Source organism: Nesoenas mayeri (assembly GCF_963082525.1).
Source record: "Nesoenas mayeri genome assembly, chromosome: 2".
In the NCBI taxonomy this organism is placed as follows: Eukaryota; Metazoa; Chordata; class Aves; order Columbiformes; family Columbidae; genus Nesoenas; species Nesoenas mayeri.
In genome coordinates, this window is record NC_137543.1 from 24038997 (window position 1) to 24064046 (window position 25050).

Below are 25050 nucleotides of genomic sequence, written 5' to 3' on the forward strand. Positions count from 1 at the left end.
CCTTTCATAAATCAATTAAATGTACCAACCTGGGGGTTGGAGCATTTTATTTCAAGGGACTCAAGGTCGACATGGAGGCAGACGACAAAGGAGTGCCTGGATTCTGGCCCTGAAGCGAGCAGTTTCTGGGAAGTAACAGCTAAAGTAGAAGTACAGCCCATTGGTTCCACTAAATTAAGTGTCATCTGTTGTCCAAGAAGAGTATATATACTGAAATGATGCAGACTAATAGTCCATGGGAAAGCATCACCTAATGATTAAAAAGAAGGAAAAACAGTTACATAACTGCATAATAAAACCTAGGCTATTATTTTCTCACAACTCAGCAAAGACCTTATCTAAACACCCTTAAAATGTCAGCAAGTGCAATCAACAACCATTAAACTGATCCCAAACTCTCACAAATATAAATTCAACAATCAATTCCATTCTATATATTGAGATCTAAGCAATAGTAATACAATTTGAAGAACCTGGAAAAGAAAAAAAAATTAACCCCAAACAGCAAACATGTACAACATAATATTTGACGAACAGTCTTTTTGCCTTATATGATTTTCCTCAAACTGAAGAATATCCTGAAACCAGTCCTCCACGAATTTCTCCCACGTAGGACCTTCCCACAGGCTGCAGTTCTTCAAGAACTGCTAGAGCACGAGTTCCTTCCATGGGGTGTAGTCCTTCAGGAAAGGATGGGGGTCCTTCCGCAGGGTCACAGATCCTGCCACAAAACCTGCTTCAACCTGGGCTCTTCTCCACAGGGGAAGAGGTCTTGCTAGAAGCTTTCTCCAGCACGGGCTTCCCACAGGGTCACAGCCTCCTGCAGGACTCATCCACCTGGCTCTGGTGTGGTGGGGTCCTCTATGAACTACAGGCTGGATATCTTCTCCGCCATGGAAGCTCTGCTCTGGCACCTGGAACACCTTCTCCCCCTCCTCCTTCACTGACCTTGGCATCTGCATTGTGGTTTCTCTCCCATATTCTCAGCCCTCTCTCCCAGCTGCTGTTGCATAGCAGTTTTTCCCCTTTCTTAAATACGTTTTCTCAGAGGCGCTACTACCATCACTGATGAGCTCAGACTAGGCCAGCGGCTGGTCCATCTTGGAGCCAGCTGGAACTGGAGTAAGTTTCTGGCATCTTCTCACAGAAGCCACCCCTGCAGTCCTCTCCACCACTAAAACCTTGCCACGTGAACCCAGTACAATCCTACATTTGATAACTGGGTCGCAGAAAAAGAGTTTAGGCTCTGCAAGAGACACTGAAACAAAACCCAAACAACGCTCAACAGAAGTGAGGAAAATGAGACAATGAAAGATCCATGGGTAATTCTCATTCTACGCAAAACAGATGTTTTTTTTGTCCTTTAGAAATACAAGAGCATAACACTTATTTCAGGCTTGTTCTTTTGTCCTCTAAAGAAAGTCTTCAACATTCAATTTATCAGATTTTCTGCTGAGGAAGCTGGGTCTTTTTGTCCCCACTTGAATCCCAGAATGTTAGGGATTGAAAGGGACCTCGAAAGATCATCTAGTCCAATCCCCCACCAGAGCAGGAACACCTAGATGAGGCTACACAAGAAGGTGTCCAGGTGGGTTTTGAATGACTCCAGAGAAGGAGACTCCACAACCTCCCTGGGCAGCCAGTTCCAGTTCTCCATCACCCCCACCGTGAAGAAGTTTCTTCTCAAATTTAAATAGAACCTCTTGTGTTCCAGTTTGTACCCACTGCCCCTTGTCCTATCTCGGTTGTCACCAAGAAAAGCCTGGCTCCATCCTCCTGACACTCACCCTTTATATATTTACAAACATTAATGAGGTCACCCCTCAGTCTCCTCCAAACTAAAGAGCCCCAGCTCCCTCAGCCTTTCCTCATAAGGGAGATGCTCCACTCCCTTAATCATCTTTCTTGCCCTGCACTGGACTCTCTCCAGCAGTTCCCTGTTCTTCTTGAACTGAGGGGCCCAGAACTGGACACAATATTCCAGATATACAGAGAACCTGTGCCCAGTATATGAATTTTCAACCCATCAAGAGAAACTGCCTGTCCCAATTCAAAGAAACATAAAAGTAGCTGGATGCAGCCTCAGATCCAAATACACCAGGCTGGTGAGCATCCACAAACCGCAGTCTGAGCTGAAACAGTCGTCGTCTTTGTACAGAGCCCATTCATTTGGAGGAAGAGACAGAGAAAAGCTCTCCTTCCTATATAAAACTTCAGATTATTATTTCATATGAAGTTTTGTTTTTCAAGATTTGGGCCTGGAGTCATCTGTAAGAAGAGTCCAAATCAACCTAATATCTCAGAAGCATGGAAGCCAATCTTGAGAATCAGAACAGAAGATGGAACACAAATAAATATACAATGGAATGGGCCCTTAGAGGCTCACAGGGCAATAAGAATTCAAACCAGTATACTTAAACAATACACGGAGACTGTGTTTGTTGTCTGGTGCGGCCTATGGTCAACTCTGTCCTGTTGAGAAATCACATCACTAAGAAATAGCACAAATGAAGTGTTAACTGTGTTTTTTAAAATAAACATTAGAAATTTATATGGTCGGGAGTATGTATCAGTAGAGTCCATGTGTCTCATCCTAAGAAAGAACTGAAAACTTCAGTAATTTAGTTTGAAGCTATTGCATACTGAAGAACTCAGCTCAGTCAAAGTAACTGGAAAACATTTTGGAAAGGTTTCAGACTAGAAGTTTTAAAGTAGTTAGCAATCTGTATTTTTTCGAAGTGCAATCACCCAAGAAACAAAAAATATTAATTGTAACAGATGGGAAAAATGGAAACGTGAAGTCAACTCTAATGACATGTTTCAAATTACTACACATGAACTTTGTTTTTCTCTGTGACCACCACAGTAAATTAACATCATTTGTATTTTTATGGATTAGAAAGAATATCCAAAGAAAATACTGAATGTTAACTCTACTACGCTCCATGCATTCTCTCCCTTAAAAAGAAAACATTGATGAAATTTTATCAATGTACAGAAACCACAGTATGATGAACAAACGCGGTAGTAAAGACATGTCAAATTTACAACTCTAAAATTCCCCTAATGTCATCAATTACTTCTTCTTCAGCTCCATACACACTATGTGACCATTCTAACATTAATCTGGAACTGCCCATCTGGATAAATCCTGTTTTGTTGCTGTACCTATGTTTGATTTAGTCATTTTTAAAAAGCTTTACCTGCATTCATTTGCAGATTGGTATTATGAAACTGTTTAAATAATTAATTCAAAGTGTCTAAACATCAAAACCAACATTGTTTATAGGATTTATTTCGAACTTATTTATTTGTAGGAAGGAAGGAAAAACCAGTGCCACACTTGGCAGATATTTTGTCTACATCTAACCTACTCATTTGTGTATGCTATTGTTTTGACACCTAATTGTTGAGATTCTTTTATGCTGAAATATTTATCTGCTATTTGCAACGGTTTAGCAAGACTCCTTTCCTACAGTGCTTGAGTAATTTTTTCCAATACATATAATTACAAATTTTGGCTATGTGCAAGCACTTTCTTTGGTAGTTATTTGATGCACCTTTTTTCTTAGCTAGAGTTAATGCTCATTATAAGCCTTTCCATTTCCATGACACACAATATTGATAAATACCCTTAACTACCAATAATTGCTATGTTTGCTCTCACCTTTATGTGACACTTCCCTTTATTTCAAAAATCAGATTGCAGAAGTGGCATTTGTATGCAATGTCGTGTATACCATGTTGACAGTTGTACAGAAGAAAAATTTTGTTTGTTTAAAATTAGTTATGGCAGGAGAGAGATCACAAAAACCTTATCATGCATATGATCGGGGATCTATTCCCAGGCTTGCCAGAGGTATCCTTTGCAATCATTTCCCTTTCTGTATCCATATTGCAAGGTCTTCACACGGATTTCTAATGCGCTCACATTCTCATGTGACATGCAGTGTTTAAAAGAAAAAGATCTTGCAATCATTACATGTTTGGTCACTGTTGCACTTCCTCCCTGTCATGCAACAGGGACACATTTGTGCGGCTGCGTATCTGAGGTGCACCCAGTCAAAAGCTCTGAGGGCTCTGCCCAAGCCCAGAGCTCACTTTCAGCAGGTAAGATCTAGTTCCACAGACTGTAAACATAACCACAAATGAACAGGCTTTTGTAACTTAAACCCAGCTACTAGAGAGGTCTAAGAGCTGAATGCAACACTAACAAGTTGTTTGTGCAGACTTCACTTCTATTCAGCTACTGAAGAATGTCACTAAAATGTGAGAACTAATTTTATACAGTTATTAACCATAATACGTAAGTTAAATTCAATAATTACCATGTTTTGCAGAAGGTGACATTGAATGTAAACTCAAATAGCACACTATTTGAAAGTCAAATATTAATCATAAAAATGACAGAATTTTTATTCAGTTGTTATATTGCAGTTGAGCATTTTTAAAAATCTAATGCAAGATCATAACTTCTAAGAATGCCAACATACTGTTGCTCTACTTTAAAACATTTAATTGCCTTTTTTGAAGGTTGAAACCTATATGCTTCTATTACGCTGTAGTAATTTTTGACCAATGCATTTCATTTGAGCAACCTGGTCTAACAGAAGGTGTCCTTGCCCATGGCACTGAGGTTAGAACTAGATGATATTTAAGGTCTCTTCCAAACCAAACCTTTTTATGATTCTATTATTGTGATTAATTCACACACTAGGATTAGAAGCCCTAATTTTCTATTTCCCTACAAGATACCTGACAACTTACTGAGTTTAAACATACTATGCAGAAATCTGTGAGGTTATACAATTAGTCACCGTTCACAAGCCAAAGCCATCTCTCAGATTTAAATCTTTGGAATACACTGTTTTACATGATTGTCAGTATACTGCTGTCCATGTGAGAATGTGAATATGATATCTAGCAATATCAACAACAATTTTGAATACTAGTTTCTGAAATTTATTTTATTGTGTCTCACATAAGTATCTATATATTACTGTATCTGACCTAACCAAATATTTTTACAAAGATGGATTCCTAAGAAGTTACTGGCATGAACCTAAAGAGGCACATCTTACATGTGCCACCGCAGCATTATTAGGGAGAGGGGAAAGAAAAAAAAAGTATTGGAGCAGGGAGAACAGACTAAAAAATACAGTAACTAGTTGTTCTGGTTTTGGCTGGGATAATTTTCTTCACAGTAGCTGGTATGGGGCCATGTTTTGGATCTGTGCTGGAAACTGTGTTGATAACACAGGGATGTTTTAGTTATTGCTGAGCAGGGCTTGCACAGAGTCAAGGCCTTTTCTGCTCCCCACCCCACCAGCGAGCAGGTTGGCGCAGGGTGGGCACAAGGAGCTGGGAGGGGGCACAGCTCGGACAGCCGACCCCAACTGACTAAAGGGATATTCCACACCATATGATGTTATGCTCAGTATATAAAGCTGGAGAAGAAAGCAGAAGAGGGAGGATATTTGGAGTGATGGTGTTTGTCTTCCCAAGTAACCGCTGCATGTGATGGAGCCCGGTTTTCCTGGGGATGGCTGAACACCTTCCTGCCCGTGGGAAGTGGTGAATGAATCCCTTGTTTTGCTTTGCTTGCGTGTGCAACTTCTGCTTTACTTAAACTGCCTTTATCTCAACTCCCAAGTCTTCTCACTTTTACTCTTCGATTCTCTCCCCCATCTCACCAGAGGGGAGTGAGCGAGAGGCTGCGTGGTGCTTAGTTGCTGGCTGGGGTTTAAACCAAGACACTGTTTCAAAAATTAGTGGAGGCCAGGAAAAGATTCTAAATTAAAATAATAAAAATACAAACTTCTAAACATAGGAAGATTTCATAGATGCCCAAAGTATTCTCATTATTACTCCAAAACTTATCTAAAGCAAAATTTTAGTTCCCTTCATGTCTTCAATTTATTTCCATATTGTAACAGATAGATGAATTGTCAGGTACTTGAAGCTGGATGTATAAAAGCATGCAAAGAGTCATAAGTCACCCTAAGCAGGTCTCTAAAAAATTTGGTTCTGCTCCAACTGAGTTCCTAACTATTTTATTTCTTCTTTGCAACTATTTTGCTTAAAGGGCAGCTACAAATAGGACACAGGTCCCCCTGTTTACAAGTAGATAAAACTGAGAAGTCAAGGTGCAGTGGGTACAAGTTGTACCAGGAGAGGTTTCATCTTGTTTCAAGAAAGAAATTTTTTATGGTAAGAACAATCATTCACTGAAAAAAAACTCCCCAGGGAAGTGGAGGTTTTCAAGACATGACTGGACAAGGTGCTGGATAGTCTCATCTAGGCTCCATTTGCCATGGATGTTTGGACTTGATGATCATTCGAAGTCCATCCCAACCTGGGCTGTGCTATGATTCTGTGATTCTATTTTAATTTCCTCGATGAATACTACCTCACAGTTCTATCATCTGATTGATTTGAACTATCAAGATAATACTTAATGTAATTTAATACCTTTTTATGAACTTATTTAATTGTATTTGTTATGCAACAAGTTCAACAGAGTATCTCCTTCTTTACATAGATAAAACTATTTCTGTTCCTAAGTTACTCAGCAGGACTGAGCTAAGTTATATTTCTGAACTGTTGTACTTAATATGTTCTTCTAAGCATTCACAAAAACTACAATTACCTCAGAAAATAAATATATCAGAACTCTGAAAAAAATGGAAAGACCTGACTGTGGGATATTGTATAAGCTATTTTTACAGTATGTTGACATCTTGAGGTCAACAAGTCTCTGAGCAGGTTGCAATATCCCCAAATGACAATATCACTATGTTCCCTTTTCCTCCTCTTTAGTTTTTCATGGAATAAGAAAAACACACGAATGAGCACACAGCTTTCTTAAAAGTAACATTGCATCCTTGCAAACAAGACTTTTACTTGTATCTTCTTTATAAAAGAATTATTTATTCAAAACATAGTTTTGAGGAAAAGCAAGGTTGAATACAATTTCAGAGAAATGGTAACATGACACGATGTCCCTGAAGTCTTGTTCAAATACAAAGCACAAATTAAGAGACCCTCCCAATAAAAGCCCGTCAAAATTATTTACCTCTGCATGGGAAGAAACAAAGAAGGTGACTTAAAGGCTTTGAGAAAACTTTTAATAGTCTGTTTAAGGGGGAGTTTTGGCCTGGGAGAAGGCAACAGCTCCATCAGAGAATCAAAAATATCAAGATTGTGAGAACTTCTGTTTGGCATTATTCCCAGAGCACAAAGCCACACACAAATAAATTCCTTAACATAGGCTTTATCCCAACCAGAGGGATTCTTTTCTCTCACTAGGATCTTTCCTTGAAATCTGGGTTTGACAAAATTCAAATGACTCCTTATTTTCATAAATGGTTTAAATTACATCATTGGTTTAAAACAAACAAAAGACCTTGGTTAAATTTATTTATCTTTTATCTGTCACTATGATTAGCAAATTAGACCAATCCTACTTAAAGTTATTGAGATAAACACATAAACCTTTCTCTTTTTTTTTTTTTCCCCCTTTTCATTTGGCAGCATCTCTAATACGACTTTCTGTATTAAAAACTACAACTTTCTTTTTGTTGCTGTGAGTTAAGTTAAACTACAGGAAGGAGGAGAAGGGTCCAATATAAGTGGCAGAACAAAGGGAGAGGGAAAACACTGTTATAAATACAAATAAATTTCAGATGGCAGGAGCGGGAGTAGCTCTTGAATGTGCTTTAGAATTAATTTTTCATAGCATACCCATCATAATTATTTATGGTTCAGCAACAGGCATGCAGAAAACACAATAATTTTCCCAGAAAATGCTGTCGCAAAAGCAATGGAACAATTTCTGCATCTCCCACTCCACTACAGAATGAGTGCACAAACCAGCAACGGTTCTTTCCAAATAATATAGCCCAATAATACAATAATGAACAAACCCTACATGGACATATTGGTTTTGGATAGGATAGACTTCATTTTCATCACAGTAGCTGGTATGGTGCTATGTTCTGGATTTGTGATGAAAATAGTGTTGACAACATGGGGATGGTTTAGTTACTGCTGAGCAGGGCTTGCACAGCATTATGGTGTTCTATGCTCCTCACCCCCCACCAGCGAGCAGGCTGGGGGTGCACAAAAGGCTGGGAGGGGGCTCAGCTGGGACAGCTGACCCCAACTGACCATAGGGATATTCCACACCATACAACATCATGCCTAGCACATAAAACTGGGGGAAGAAGAAGGAAGGGGGGGACATTTGGAGTTATGCCATTTGTCTTCCCAAGTACCCGTGACATGTGATGGAGCCTGGCTTTCCTGGAAACAGCCGAACACGTGCCTGCTGACTGGAAGTAGTGAATTACTTCCTTATTTTGCTTTGCTTGCATATACAGATTTTGCTTTAGAAATCAAATTGTCTTTACCTCAACCCATGGGTTTTCTCACTTTTACCCTTCCAATTCTCTCCTCATCCAGCCAAGGAGGAATGAGTGAGTGGCTGTGTGGGCTGAGCTGCTGGCGGGAATTAAACCACAACAACTGGCATTACCATGAGATTTTAAACTTGATCATGAAGTTAGATCTCATGGATGCCATTAAAATAAACCCAAACCCCAAGACTGAAGACTGTTAGGGACACTTGGCTCACCTATTTCCAATACACAATTTTTCGTATGAATATCTGTAGAACAAGATTTTTACATCAGTATTCCTTCAGAATACTGCTGCAAAACCATCTACCATTTACTTTGATAAGTTTTAAGGGCTCTATTTTTAAAAAAAATAGTATTGAACATAAGCAGTTTTCACTTGCTAGGTCCTTGACACCTTATCCCTTCCTTTCATTTCTCAATTAGCTACAGAATGCTAATTCTTTCCTCAGATTGGTCTACAACTCAAACATCTATCAAATACCAGCTTTTCAAATAAGAACTACCATGCTATTTTTCTTCCTTTGGCTACACATTAAAGCATACCCCCATAAACACTCGTATAAACCTCATTTTTTTCTCCAAATCTCTACAAAGACATTGCTACAATCCCTATAGACACAAAACAGAGCACAATTGTTGCCTGTCATGAGGACCAATAAAGTCTCATTCTTTCCTTCTGATAGTCTGCTATATTTATGAATTTATTTTCTCATCTTACATTGATTCCTGGGGAGCCAATTCCAGTGACCGACCACTCTCTCCATGAAGAACTTTTTCCTAATGTCCAGTCTGAATGTCAGGTCCAAGACTTTTTTGGCTGGTATGAGAAGTTTTTCCAAACATGTCTCCATTCCATCTTAGAATTTGCAACTCACTGCCCCCTCCTGTTGTGTGAAACCAATTGTTTGTGGCTACACAGTAACTCAAATGACAAAACCAACGAAGGTAAAAATGGCACTTCTGAATTCCTTTGGCTTCACCAAACATACAAAACACATCACAGAACTAGCTCTTTGATAATGATTTTCACATTGATCTCTGTGGGCCAAACCATTCGTATTTCTAGCCATCGATAATACATAACATACTGCTAAAAAAGCAGTACAAAATCAAAAGTTTGCAAAATAAAATGAAGATAATTTTCATAACAGTTAAAAATGGAAATTAAAGAGTAAGCCTTTTTTGAATTTATCACACTACCTTCTTCCAAGATGGGTCTCAGCACAACAAATGGGATTTCCTGCAACGGTTCCATGTGTTTGTGCCCAGCACTCATAATCTTTATCTGGGGCAAGCAGACGACAAGTGTGCCGGGCATTGCGGCCTGCCCATGGTACCAGCTCCGCACAGTGCCAGGAATGTCACCCGACACAATAGTACTTGGGGAAGGCAGGCTGTCATTCGGAAGGAACACACAACAAGATTGCACTTCAAGCTGAAAAAAACAAAGACAAGAAAGATTTCTCAGAAACAGATTACCATTTTTTTCTCCCAATGGGGAGTATTCATCTTGGTACAAAATACCACGTAATTCATCCATCATCACTGACTGAAAGTCACCTTAGCTTTTAATTGAATTAAGAGGAAAGATAACATGAAATATTGGAAAACAATATAATCTTTTAAATTATTATTATGGTAGGGGAGGGAAGAAAAAGCGTGGTTTGGTCTGTAAACTTGATCATATAAACCAAACATACATTTATCTACGTTTCAACAGCTTTCTACACAAAGCACAATTGAGTCAGAAAATGCTCTCACAATAAAGCTGAGAAAGCTCTCTTCTTGCAGTTCATTAGCTTTTGTTAGCAATAGCTCAGCCTCTAGAACTAACTAACATTTTATATGTTGTTACTTTCTGGAAAGACCTACTTGAGGGAAAAGTCTGTCTTTACTTTGTAGTTGACACTAATGACCATGTACAAAAAGTGTAATAATCAGATAAACTAGGAAAAATATAAACTTTAGTGGAAAAGTGACTATGAAACAAATGGATAGGTATATACATGCACAAAGAGAAACTAAGAAAGTTCACAAAGTTTACACAGCCTTTGTCCTTCTTTCCTCGCAAATCAGAAGCTCTGCATGTGGTTTCATATGAAATAACAGGGTTTTTTTTCAAGCAGTGCTGTCACTTGAAACATTTTTGACCATACTACCATCTCCTTATGAGCTTCTAGCAAGGCTGAGTGAACCCAAACTAAGAACTGAACTCACCATGACTTGTTCACTTGGAGGCAGCATAAGCTGCAGACCATTAGTCTTGCTTGGCTCCTACAAGTAATATTCTGCACCTGGATATCAAATAGCCCTAACAGGCTGCACACTTGAACGCTTTGTTAAGCGCTACAAACTATGATTCAGTTCATTTCTTCATGTTGTTTGGAAAAGTCTAGTGTACAAAATGTTGGACACAAGATGTTATTTGTAGCAGTAAAAAAAGAACATTTGTTTGCTGTAAACTTACGTAACAGAGTGTCTCAATTTGACATCATTAAAGACATGACAGCTTAAAACTGACAAGCAAGGTTTGTACTTCATGCCCTCCCCTGAAGGCCAGTAGTCCCTCAAGAACACAATAGTGATTTGCAATAGAACTGGAATTCCTCAGCACCATAAGTACTTTGCCAGCCTAGTGTGAATACATATTCATTTTTATTTCAGCATTTTTGTGCCCTTTTGCTTAGGCAAACTGACAAGAATTCACTGCAGAAAAATATAAGTAGAATTTTGCAAAAATAAATACATTGTTACATGAAGTCTCTGTTTGTTTCTAGTTTCAGAACTGTTTGAGTTCTACAATTAAGTTAATTACATCTTTGATAAGTAGTTTATTGATCCAAGGTTGCAGAGGGTACTTTATTTATACTGGATGAAAAGCAATGGTGTATTGTTACAGATGTAATAGATTTGGATTTTTTTTTTTCAATCTGGTAAATTAGTCATTGTGTCAATTTGGAAAGATTGTTATAGTGACACATTAGACCGTTTTCTGGTCTATTAGTAAGAGGTTGCAGGTCAAGCTACTTTGGGATAATGATAAATGGATGACAAAAGAACTTACGATCAGTATAACTTTTGTTTTATCAGTGCATTTGCTGAGTAAACAGTTTATAACAAATCATCCATTCTTCATATATATATATATATATCCATGATGATTAACATCAAATGCTGTCTGGTTATATAAACCATGTGGTAATAATAATCCAAAAATTCCACCAACTTGGAGAGATGCTATAGTTTATCACATTACCAGCAGCAGGATCTACAGGAGATGTATTATGAAGTACTCTTGAGAAGAGATGACAATGCCCAGTAGAGTTTTTACACTTAATTTACAGTTCAGTACAGCTCTGTACTGAAGACAAGTTATTCAGATAATTTGTTTTATTTTCTTTGTTGTGTCAAGAATATTGAAGTGAAATTACAACAGTTTCATTCCTTCAGAGGCCTGAGGGAAACTCTTGCTCATGTGGGCATCACTTTGCCATTCATTTTCAAACAACTGAATGGGAGCTGGACCATGAATTTTGGTGGGGTTTACATGATGGCATCAGGCCCTCCAGGTGTAACAGTGCAGGTTTGCTTACAGATACGGTTTGCTTACTTGTGTTTCATTTCAAGCTTTATATGAATAAATGAATTTTGCAAAACATCATTGCAGCATTTCAAAGACTCAACAAACATAAGGCAAAATCCCACGTTTTTAGGCAAATCATGCAATAATTATAATTACATAAGAAATTGCCAACTTCGATGCACAAGGGCCCAGTAAGTACAAAACTGAATTGCATCTGTTGAACTTTTCAGGGGTAAATTCTACTTACACACACCCATCAACTTCAATGGAATCTCCATACATTTGTTTGACAGAATCTGGAGGTCTGTCTAATAACAAGTCCCAGTGAAGAAATGGAAGAGTGCACCTAAAATGATGGCATTATATATTGGACAAAAGCGAGAATGTGTGCTACAGATTGCTTCACCAATCAGAAGGTGCTTAAAATATATGTAATCCAAATATATTAATATTAAACTACATCAATAGTATATATTAAAGCTATCATATAAATCTTATTACACTTTTTAAATAAGTGTTAAACTGTGCATCTAAAATTGTGAATTTAATGTAAAATGTGACTGATTTATGTAACTGAATATAAATCTGCAGCAGTAAATCTTGCATTAATGTAAGGATCTGACAATCCAAGGGAAAGAAAATGAAGTAATCTGCCAGTAAGAAGTCCTCAAGCTGGGGGTCAGATCCTGTTCATGGAAACCATCTGGTTGGGACCCTCCAAGCCACACCAAACACAAATGATCTTTTAAAAAAATATCCTATTCATTAATGCTTCGCAGCTGCACTGAGTGTTACTTCATTTTTCCATGGCAACATCCTTTCTGTTTCAAGGATCTTATTTCAGTTTTGGTAGCAACGTGTTCTTTTGCCAATACTGAATACATTCATGTGTTAAAGAGGAGGAATTATTACAAATTCTTGAAACAGAATCACCCCCTATTTTCATTTCTATTATGTCAAGGCCTATACATCCTAAGTAGTGTACACTAACAACAAACCAATGAAATAAGCAGTATTTTCCCGTCTACTTTTAAAAAGTTACGCCAAGCATATTGCTCTAAGCTTTTACTAATGTATAAGTCTAAAAAAAAGTGCAATGACTTTGAGATCTCTGTTATATAAAAAGGAAAGTATTAAACTACTGGGATAAATGTATTATTTTAATTCATATTATAATTATTATATCCATGTTATAATTAATCTTATAATTGTAAAAAGAGAGTGTTGCTCGATAGAGAAAACCATGAAATATATACTGCAGAAGAATTAGGTCTTCCTAACTGAGGATGGTGTGTGGAAGGGAGTGAAACAAAAGTGACATGCCATATTTATCCTGCACAAATGCAAAGAAGAGGGCCCTGAGTCTTTACATCCTTTCATGACAGTGATACCATAAGTAGATTCCATTCCCACATTCTATAGCTATATAAACCAATTAAAGGCACTAAGGATGACCCACAAGGTGACACACACATAAAGGTGTCTCCTGGGAAGTGACCTCTCTCCACATTAATCATCATCCATCAGATGCTCCCATCAAAAAAGGCTAATATGTTTTTCTGGGAGTTTCAGATAAGAATATAAACTCACAATGACTCCCAAAACTGCAAAGCATCACCGTTGCACAACTCATTTAGGGGTTCTGGTGCAGTTGTTATTACAAGGCCTTTGACATCCAAATGAGCTCTACCCAATTAGACCATTTGCAATCGAGCCAAACACACACTGTTTGTTAAAATTTAAAAAGGCAGGCCAGAAATCCATGTTTTGCAGTTAGACAAATGGTAAAAAGGGTATAAATGGAAAGCAGAGCATGTAACAGAACTAAGAGCACGTGCTACCTGTACATACAAGTGAATACAGTATGGACCAGCTGCATTTTCATCTATTGCTTAAAGCACAATGTCTTAGCACTACACAGTATTCCTTTTCTAAGAAAGGTTGGTTTTAAAAAGTTTTTATTCAGTTACAGAAAATTTCATTTTTTGTCAGCTTGTGCTAAGTAACCAACTTAAGAAATCATCTCATCTCGTAACCGCTGCCACCTGTAACTGCTGTCACAAGTCACAGAATCTCTTCTGCCCATGAACAAAGGGCCACTGTGCAAAGAACAGCACTCTCATCCTTACACTTCTGTTCTTCCAGTCAACGGTCACTTTGACTAAAATTTTGTACAAGTTACATGCTTTAAAGAAAATATTATTTTCAATAATTTCAGGAAACAGACTAATTTTTTCAAATAATTTCAGAGATATTTAAAGGCAAGTAGAATATCTGGCTAAGTTTTATATGTAATAATTACACTCTAGTTTAGTTGGCATTCATTGCAACATTACTCATTAATTAATTTGCTTTTAATACAGATCCTTCACTATTCTCACTGGAATACAGCACTAACAACCTATTAAAAATAATTGTATTTACACTGCTGCACAATTTTAGCAACTATTAGTACAAAGAATATGTGAAAAGTGCGTATGACCCTCCCACACAGTGTAACTGCCAAAAAGGCTTCAAGGCTGCACATAAAATCCTACAACAACTAAATAACAAAAACAACTTTTTATAGTTAAGTATAAAGTCTTTTCACTTAAATACTAAGATCTGACCACAACTCCAATGCACAAAATCTTCATGCACTATTCTATCACGAGCAAGCCAGGGCTATGGCTAAGCAAGTACCAGCTTTGGATCCAAAATAAACTTTCCAGTTACTTTGGTTCCAAACACATTTACTTACTCAAACTTCCACTAAAAGAATAATCCTTTGATGATTTTAAGTTATGAAGTTCTGTTTTATCTGATGACAACTACAGACTTTTCTGTTCTACAATTGTGTTAATAAAAGATCCAGGAACAAGAAAATAGTTTTAGCAAAAACTTTGGAGGCTAAGTTCTCCAGCATTTAACCAGACAAAATATTCTAGAAATTTGCCTTTTTCATGCCAAATGATAATAAAACACAGAAAATCTGTAGGAATTTAACATATAAATATACTTCTGTGTTTAATAAAATGTGTATTATGTTTAATAAAATAAATATATCATACAGTACTTGAACTGAATAACAGAGTCATAACCCTCATCTTCTAATCCTCTATACATCGCCTTGCACACATTTCAGCTTTCCCATTTAGGCTGGTATTGAAGTTAAAAGCTATGCATATGCATTTGTGTCCTGAAAAATATATTTAACTAAAACAGACATAGGGACTACTAGCAATAACAAAAGGAGCAGCAAGCATATCTATAAATCCTCCACATTTCACTAAGAACTATTGCATATTTGTTTGAAAGCAGTTCTTGGACTTTTCCTGTGGTGTTTCCTTGGAGTCTGTTGAAACTTTTCACTGGTAACACATAATGTCCTTCTGCCCAGAGACTGGCATATACTTCGAGTATGATCAAAACAAAAGGAGGAAACACCTCAGAAGTGTGTAAGCTGTTGTATGAACTCACAGGGCCATTTCATTTCAACACAGATAAAAACTAAACTTATAAAAACTGTAAAGAGTAAATAAATGTAGAACCTCAAACACCAGAAGGAGTATCTAATACAAAAATATCCTCTGCCAGTATTAGCTCTAATCTGTGAGCGTGTTATGTCATAGCAGCGATCCATTTAAAAAATCTCTTTCTGAGAAAACATGTGCCTATCACTGGGTGGCAGCTGTACACACCCCAATGACACCGGAGCCTTCAGTGGGGCATCTGATGACGCTGTGTTCACCCTCACAGACACAGCTGGGTCGGGGACGTCATCTAAGGAGACCTCATCTCCTCTGTGACAAGTGATTTTCCCCCTGGACACCTCCTTGAGCCAGCCCTCACCCACCCCAGGCACTGGATTATTTTCTGCTGGGTCCCCGTGAGTCAAAGAGGCCTCTAGCTCTGGGTTTGGGGAGTGAATGTGTGCATGCTATGGATCATAATTATCCTCATGTGGTCATACAATAATATATCCTCAACTGGTATCTTGAACCTGTGTTTTATGTTGTTGGATTGCTAAATAACCCTGTTTCTAGCTGGTTTCTTGGCTAAACGATTCTGGCTAGAATAAAGCCTGTTTGGAGCTTGTTGTCTGCTTAAATTGATTTTTGGGGTGTCTCTGTGACACAGTCACCAGTGTTCTTTTCCACAAAAATATAGTCATTTGAACACAGCCTTTGTTCTTGTTTTGTTTGCCTATTTGGTAACAGGTAAACTTCACTTTTAGCTGTCAGTATCGTAACCATTCTTCGAAGAAATTTGCTTTGCTGGTTGCTCATGTAACAAAGTACGCTTTGAAAAATGTACTTGCAGAATATCTTAGTCCTGACTCAATCTTCCCCCATTCATAAAAAATTTAGCTCTTCATTGTCCTCTTTATTATTATTTTTATTATGACTCAAATTGTAAGGCTCATTTATATAGAGAGTGCCATTGTGCTATGTACCACCCAGACACACAACAAAAATACACTGCTTCCTTCAAATAGCTTACGAATTCTCTCTCCTGACTATCCCTATCTAGCCATTCTAATCTCCAGTGGTGACAACATTAAGAAAGGAAAACAAGCAAAATACTTATAAAACAATGATGAAAGAGCTGGCTGAAAACTAAATATAGTTAATAGAAAGCATCTCCCCAATTTTGGTATGTTCTGCAATCAAGTCATAAGTTTGAAGTTCTTGCTCAAGCAAAACTTAAGCTTTCAAACTTTGTAATATTTTGAATCAAAAGTACTTTTTGCATGAAAGAGAAGTAAAACAGACACAGGTCCTGGCATGAGCCTGTATATAAATGTATTTCTTGGTAGAAAAAAGGAGCAGGTATTCAACACTTACTTTCTGTCAAATGTAGTTACATTGTGGGTTTTTTTTTTGGTTGTTTGCAGTTGTTTGTTTGGTTTGGGGTTTTTGTTTGCTTTGGTTTTGTTGTTTATTTTTGTAGGTTTTGTTTTTACACAGAACCTGTTTTGATACCCTGTTTCCCTAAGAATAAGACAGGGTCTTACACAAATTTTTGCTGCAAAACTTATTACTTTTTTACATGTACATCTGCCCAGACACTATTTAAATTGACTTTTTAAATGATCTGTAACTAGGGTTTATTTTTGGAGTAGGGCTTATATTTAAAGCATCCTCAACAATCTTGAAAAAAACATGCTAGGTCTTATTTTTCAGGGAAACAGGGTAGTATATTCTGGTGTACCATAAAATAACAATCTCTCAGAATATACTGTTCAAAAGGCATAGATTATAATAATTCTAAGCGTAATTTCTAAGCAGGCACTTGATACATACTTGGATGAACAAAGTCTTAATTCTAGCCTTTCTAAGCCATGGTAACACTGGACTTCTAATATGGCCTTTTTTGTGTATAGCATGCAGATGTACTGCTACATGAAATCTCTGCTTTTACTGATTGATCAGCAATCACAACCTGGAGCAGCCTGGGTTTCATCCAAGTGGTCACCTACTTGTCCTTTACAAAAAGGTAGACAAGTGAGTGGCTGAGCCATGACGGCTACAATATGTCATACTCTATCACACTCCCCAAGAAAATATTCAGCATACACGCTTTCCTCAATTACTTTTAGAAAGGAAGGTATTCTGCAAATCTAAATATCGATAAAAAGGTGTATAGTCATGTTTATAATACAGAAAAGTGCGACAAGCATTTTTTCTTCCTATAATTTTTTAAAGGACCTTCCCCTTAGATATAAAAAAAGTATTGCGAAAACTAATATTCTGAAACCAAAGCATTCTTTCCTTAAGTTACCAAAAATCTACATTTTATTTTTCATTCTCTAGGACTTTGAAACTACTGAAATAAGACAATAAAACTCGGGAGCTCCTTTAAAAACCCTCTAATAAAAAGCACTAGGATGCATAAAAAGTATCATAAACTTTGGAGAGACAGGTTTTTTTTCACTTCCTTTTCATCTTACCTGAAGTGTAAGGCGCTTAACTGCATTCCACACAATTCCAATAAACTCCTTCATTGTTTCTTCAGGACTTCTGCTGCTTTCAGATGAGTTCAGCATGGTTTTCACAGGAAGCGACAAAGGACGAGACTCTAATGCAAACAACAAAACGCAGTTACACAAAGATAGATAACTAAGTTATGTACTTGCTGGTACCAAAGAAAAAGATTACTTATTTGAAATTCTAAAAGAGATTTTTCTCTCACTGGGTGTTTATTACTAGTTTGAAACTTGGCAATGCAACTGTATCAGTTCAGCCTGCTGAGAAACGCAATGAAATGCTTAAATTTTTTAAAAGTAAACTGCTAATAAAATATTATGAAGAATGCTTGACCTAAGCAAATTAAGACAGTTTTCAAGGTGTGATAACCTATTTGGTGACAGAATAGCAATCAAAGAGGCTTTCACACACATCGCTGCCAGTGTAATCTAAAAAGGGTTTTAATTGTCTAAAGTCATTGTAAGAAATGAAAGACAGCCCATATTAAATGACAGTCTTAGATTTGTTTTCTTTAAAAAAAAATCACTTAACAAAAACGTGAGTATGCTTCCAAAAAAAGGCATAAAAATTAAACTATTTTCTTACTTTGCCAAGCTGAAAGGTAAAAGTATAAAATATTTCAGCAAAATCCAGTGTTTTCTAGTAAAAGGAGAAAATCACTTAAATTGTTAATTATTTACTAATATCAATATGGAAAGATTTCAGATATCAGAAGCATTTAACTGAATGTGAGCACAGTAGAACCTCAAAAGACGACTAGTGAGATTGAGTAGTAACTATAAGTTCATTAAAGATTGTATGTGTAATACACAGTTCCTCCTGTCATCTCCTACAGAATATCCTCCTTCTTATGTTTTGGGATACCCACTGAATTACTGTCAGCTTCTTTAACATTTCCAGCTTTGGTCTACGTGATGTTGAGCTGACAAACTGCAGGAATAAATTATGAAGTCTTCATAGCTTCATTTTGAACTAAATTGAAATCAGCACAAGTGTGACAATTTATGTCTCCCAATTATAAAGCTATAAGAAATCTGTGGCATACAAACTACAGGAAAAGTCTTAAAGTTGTGCTATCAACTGAACTCAGGTGAGCCAAAGTACATCCCCTTTGGTATGCACCACTGGATCTTCAGCCAGTTTTGATCATGCAAGGAAACATGCAAGGAATTAAAAATGAAACATCTGAGAGGTGAATTTCTGCCAAAAGCATGCAATGTTAATGCCACTTGAGGAATTAATTCGTGACATTTTTCCCATCAGGGCCAGAAAAGACTAGATTAATAGTCCAGAAAAATATCCTTCAACAAACAGTATTTTAAATGATCTGTAAAGAAAGAGAAGCATTAGCTTTATTAAACTAGATGGGGAATCGAAATATTCAAAAAGGGAGGTGGTCAAAAGAAAGAATTTTTATAGCTGCAGTATAATTGGTCCTCTCAGATATTCCTGGCTCCAGTTATGGATCTATTAGAATGACAAAGAATGAAAATTCGATCATGGGACTGTAAAAAGCATGACATCTCAGGGCTGTTTGTTGTCTGCTGTGCTGCAAGGAAATTGTTCATACGGAGAAGCAGCGTGTAATAGCTATTTCATAATATTTTCTCATGTGGACACTTTTATGCCATGCAGTGAGCATCCATTCACATTATGAATGGATAAAGTTAAAGACACTGAGTGAGGAATAGCTGTTCTGCTTTAACTTCTTACTCTACCTCAGTTCACACCATCTTCTCTGTGGAGTCAGGCCCTACACTACACATATTACAAGGTAAGAATTAGTAACTGCTTGAGTATCAAGAAATATTAAAATAAAAAAAGAGTTACTGGAGCACAGAACTCCAGAATACAAGTGTGGGTGAGACTCTGGAAATTTCACAGACAGGAATGGTTCAGGTCAGGATGAAAGTACATATTAGAACGTAAAACACCCTATGTCACTGAGCAAGTGCACTCTTTGTGCGTGGGATCTCAAGCTGGGTTTTGTTGCAGTCTCCCATGTTTTGTTTGTTTGGAAACATACTCCACTAATTCTCTCTCAATTAGGGAAATCAACTTTCTAACGCCATTAACGACTATGCCTAAATTAAAAATAAAATGAGCTGACCAAAGCACCAGTTCTTTCTCTTCATAGATGTGCAATTCAAACCCGCAAAGCTGATTCAAATGCCAGGGATATCCACAACAGACAACAGCTTCACTGTAATCCCCCATACTGAACCAAGAGACCAAAAAAATGAAAACCTCAAAACCCAAACAAACAGGTAAGGAACCATTCAACCAGAAATCACAGAAAACAGAGAAGTAATAAGAGATGCTTCAGAGTGGAAAGAAGAAGCAAGCACAGAAGTAACACCTGAAAAGAAAAGAAGTTGTGTGTTCATTTCTTTCCTGCACCGCTAAGTCCCAGAGCTTTGTCTGAGGGGATGCTGGGCCAGAACAATGTTTAATTCCCGATCAGGCAAGGCCAGCAGCAGATGACAGTTGCTCAGAGGCTGGTGTGGCTGTCATGTGTGTTTGGCTAGTCCTCAACTGTAGACGTGTAGACTGGATCAGCTCCATCTGTCTCGGTATGAAGGTTAATCTCCTAAAACAATTATGCTGCTACTCAGCTACTACAGAACTGAAAACCTAGGAACATTTCCTGGCACTGCAATCAGCCTTGTCTTGACGCCAGGAGCCAGTCAGCAATAGCTGGATAGAAAATATTATATGTATGAAACACAAACTAACGAGAGAAAAAAAAACCCAAACAACAGAAACGGGAGAATGGCTTCAGGTTGTAAGAGTTGCATTTTTAATAAAAACAGTGTACAGAAACAGAAAATGTTCCTTCTCTCATTTTCTAGACTCATATTGTGTAATTGGTATTTTTGTAAAAATATACACCACAACTATTTCAATCAACTATCAAACACTCAGAGGCTGTCACTCTCACCATCAAGTTCAGAACATATGCTGGCAACAAACAGACTTTTTGAAAAGGACAGATCAGATCAATAACGATTGAGCTACCAGAACCAGAAGTGTTCATAATTCATTTCACAACTTATGGTTAAAGTATTGAGGCAGTTCCAAGTCACAATCCTGCAAAGTCAGTCATAAATGTACTTTCTTTTTAGAAGATGCCACTAAGCAAGACTTTAACGTACACATTCTAGATAGAGGTGACTTTATATAGACATATGCCTCCTTCTTTGTGATTTTTAGCCTACTTGGAACCGGGTGCTTTAGAAGTCCGATTCATATAAAGATCTTCGGGGAAAATGGTGCTACTCTGTGCTATTAATATTCAGTGACACAAGGAACACAAATGGTGAAATAGAAATTTTGATGTGCAAAGATTTGGTGCAAATGGACATTTCCTCAAATAAACCAAAGCAGAAAAGGCCACAGATCAGGTATTTTCCACTACTGGGCTGAGGAATGATGGTAATCTGTGCTCACCACTGGCCTGGTGCTCTCAGTTCCCCCTCTCTCCTTGGGGCTAGCCATTGAACTCAAGGGAGGTGAAATACAATGCTAATACCTTATTCCTAGTTTGTCTGTGGTACAGATCCATGATGGATCATCCCTCTGGCACAAGACAACTCCTTTCTCCCAGCGCACTGTGTGCCTTGGACACATCGTGCATCAAGAGGGCAGCAGCTTATATCTGGGTGGAAAAGGTCATCGTGCTGCAGGCAAACCTTCAGTGACCCTCAAAAGCTCAGAGAGCTCCCACTCAAAGACATAGCTTGTAGAGAAACACCCAAGCAGCAGCCTGCAGTAGGACAGTCTCTCCACCATCCCATCATATGACCGTACTCAAAATGCATCTGCCATATGACCTGCAAGAAGCTGGGCGAGCTTTCCTTCCCACATCACATCACCTGTCACACGGCTTCTCACACAGCAGAACTGAGGTAAGCTGAGAAAAACGCTACTGCAAACTAATCAGAGTTGCTAAAAGGCACAACAGGAAAACACAGGAACATTAACAGTATTTTAACAAAGAAAGAAAGTAAAGGAAAGAGTAGAATTATTGCATGGCTCTTTCTGGAACTATTTTTCCTCTGATAAAATCAGAAGTAGTCTCCATAATGTCAAAGAACTCATTGGGATTTCTTAATATCTATTCACCTTTTCATGCACTAGATACAGCTTTTTATCAGAAATAAAAATACAAGGGTGTTTGCGACAAATGCAAGCCAGTAAAGAACTGATCAAGGGCTCTAAGGGATTAGAAATGAGATTAAAATGCAGTGGAGGAGAAAACTGAAACTTCAAACAACTCTGAAAAAAAATCCAAGTGGCCTACAGATTTTTTTTTTTACAAAAAATTAGTTTCTTCATATGTAAAACAAAACAAAAACCGCCTCAACCCCTTACAAGAAAAAAACCACAATCATCTGCTTCAAAACATATTTGGCCTTGTCTGTAAACCAGCAATTTTTCAATTTTATATATATCATTGTGAAAAAATAAAAATTCAGTGAAACTTGTTATAAAAGCTTCTTTATCCTTAGGTTTGCATTCCAATTTTCCTCATAACTCTACATATTCTTTTATTTGCAAGGGAACAGAACTAAACACCTATGTCCATACACAGAGATAAATGAAAGCATTGGTCAGCATCTTCTCCCACCAAATTCTTAATGATTGCTGAACTATTTCTGGAAAAAAACAAACCTATTTAGTTCTGGGAACAAAAATTGAAAAAGGACTGACACTTTCATACACATCACTAACAGCCTTTCACAGGCAAAACTGAGCTACCACATTACTAATGACAAAAATGTGTTATATGTGCACTCATATCTAAAGTCCATGTTTGAATTTATCTGAATATTGCTTACCATTTCAAATAAATTTTATACTATGAAGTAAGAATTTCAGCCTTGGGTTTGCAGGAACTTTACTAGAAAATGCAGAAGGAATTCTGCCCAGTTTTCTGCCTTTTTAAAAAGACACTGGAAGTTCCTCAGTCTTTTAAATGTAATCTAAAAATAAGCACCCGTTCTCTCTCAACTTTCAATTTCTCCATACAGAAAGCATTGGACAAACCACATTGGTTTTGTGTTATTAATATCTTTGAAATCCACACATTGAATTAAAGAAATCATGCCATGATAATACAAAAGTCAAACATTTTACTAACTATGAAAACTCACAATAATTAATTTTCCATATAGTTATGTGACTGTCCAGCCATTTAAAAGTTACTATAAATCATCTGTGTCTGGAGACCTTTCTTTTAAATAATCCTTCCAAGAACTAAATCCCATTTATAAAAATATAAAGATCCTAGTATTTTCAGGCACCCTACCTAATGTGCACCAGATTTAAATTCCTATACTTTACTTTGCCTATTTAGCATCTATTTAATTTCATTCATCTTACCAAATAAATCAGTCATACTTTTTATAGCAAGCATGAATAAACGATAATCATTCAGTTCATTGAGCAGAAATAGTGACCTACTAATTCAAATACTTCAGATAATCCATTGATTTCTCACCAGCCAGACTTCTTTCACATTTGCCAGTTTTTTGCATTCCAACAGCTCATTTTAGCAAGAATCTAATTCAGCATTCTAGTTGTACTTCAGGGAAAAAAAAAATATCTGTAATTGCATCCAGTTTTGCTAAGTATAGGTCATAGTCTGACACAATGTACTCAAGAGAAAGTTTATTAACTTAAAATGAAACTTCATAAAAAACAGTACCCCTGAATCAGCTGGTCTAAATAAAATATAGACATGACTACATTTAAAGCTTCCTCTTTCTTCCACTTTTATGGAAAAGTATGTAATAGTGGTTCAGAAGTGTCTTGTGTGTATCTTGAAGGAATTTTAAGAATTACTTCATAGAATACCAGGTTGGAATGGACCTCAAGGATCATCTGGTCCAAACTTCCTTGGCAAAACCATGGTCTAGACATGATGGCCCAGCACCCTGTCCAGCCAAATTTTAAAAGTGTCCAGTGCTGGGGAATCCACCACTTCCCTGGGGAGATTATTCCAAGAGCTGATCATTCTCATAATGAAAAATTTCCTTCTTGTGTCAAGTTGGAATCTGCCCAGAAGTCACTTGTACCCATTGTCCCTCATCTTTTCCATGTGACTCCTTCTCAAAAGGGGGTCTCCATCTTCTTTGCAGCCACCCTTTAAATACTGGAACACAGTGAGGAGGTCTACACTAAGCCTTCTTTTCTCAAGGCTGAACAAGCCCAGTTCTCTCAGCCGTTCCTCATATGGTGGCTTCCCAGCCTTTTGATCATCTTTGTGGCCCTTCTCTTGACACCCCTCCAGCCTGTCCACATCTTTTTTGTATGGCGGGGATCAAAACTGGACACAGTTTTCCAGGTGTGGCCTGACTACATAAAAGCTTTCAACATTAAATTACTAACACTTCTCATAACAACCAAGAAGCTTCAGTTATAATAAGAATCTAATGACCAGCGTGCACCTACACTATCAAATATTAGAAAGTGACTGAAAGGAAAACTGGGGATCTTTCCTTGCCTGGTTTCCTATGGAAACAAAGCTTATACAATCCTTTACTCTATGCATATATGTGCAACTCATTTACTCATCTTCTAATTATTTTTACATTTGCTGGTCAATATAAATCAAATTTTGACAGGATGAATATTTCAAAAATACTACGTTTCTACAAACTCTGGGAAAGTAAGTAAGCAGGGGAAAGAAGGTAGAAATTGGTGACAGGAGTTCTGTGCTTATTAGAAATCAGACAATTTATACAGAATAGAGAATATAAAGGCCATCTGGGACAGGTTTTTGAACTTTCTTGTTATGACACTGTCAGGCTTGGCTGGCAATTAAACAGACAACAAATACTCTCTACTAACCCCTTCCCTCTCCAGAGCGGAAAGGAGAAAAGAGACTTATGGGTTGAAAAATTAAAATAGCTTTAATTAAAAAAAAAAAAAAGTATATATATATATATATATATATATATACACACACATATAATAGGATTAATACAATTACTAATACTACTACTACTAACAGAAATAATGAAATATATCTAAAACCAAATATATCAATTTCCCCATAAGGCTGACGGAATCG

At 37.3% G+C, this 25050-nt stretch overlaps 1 protein-coding gene across 5 annotated transcripts in view; it reads right to left on the bottom strand.

Moving 5' to 3' along the window:
* VPS13B (vacuolar protein sorting 13 homolog B) overlaps positions 1–25050 on the bottom strand; it is a 445653-nt gene that overhangs the window by 211641 nt on the left and 208962 nt on the right. For all 5 annotated transcript variants that reach the window (XM_080340706.1, XM_080340704.1, XM_080340705.1 and 2 more), the window contains 3 exons: positions 17936–18063; positions 9621–9855; positions 30–250 (listed from right to left, as the gene is read on the bottom strand). In XM_080340706.1, coding sequence (XP_080196832.1) covers positions 30–250; positions 9621–9855; positions 17936–18063 — 584 coding nt within the window. The remainder of the gene's footprint in view (positions 1–29; positions 251–9620; positions 9856–17935; positions 18064–25050) is intronic.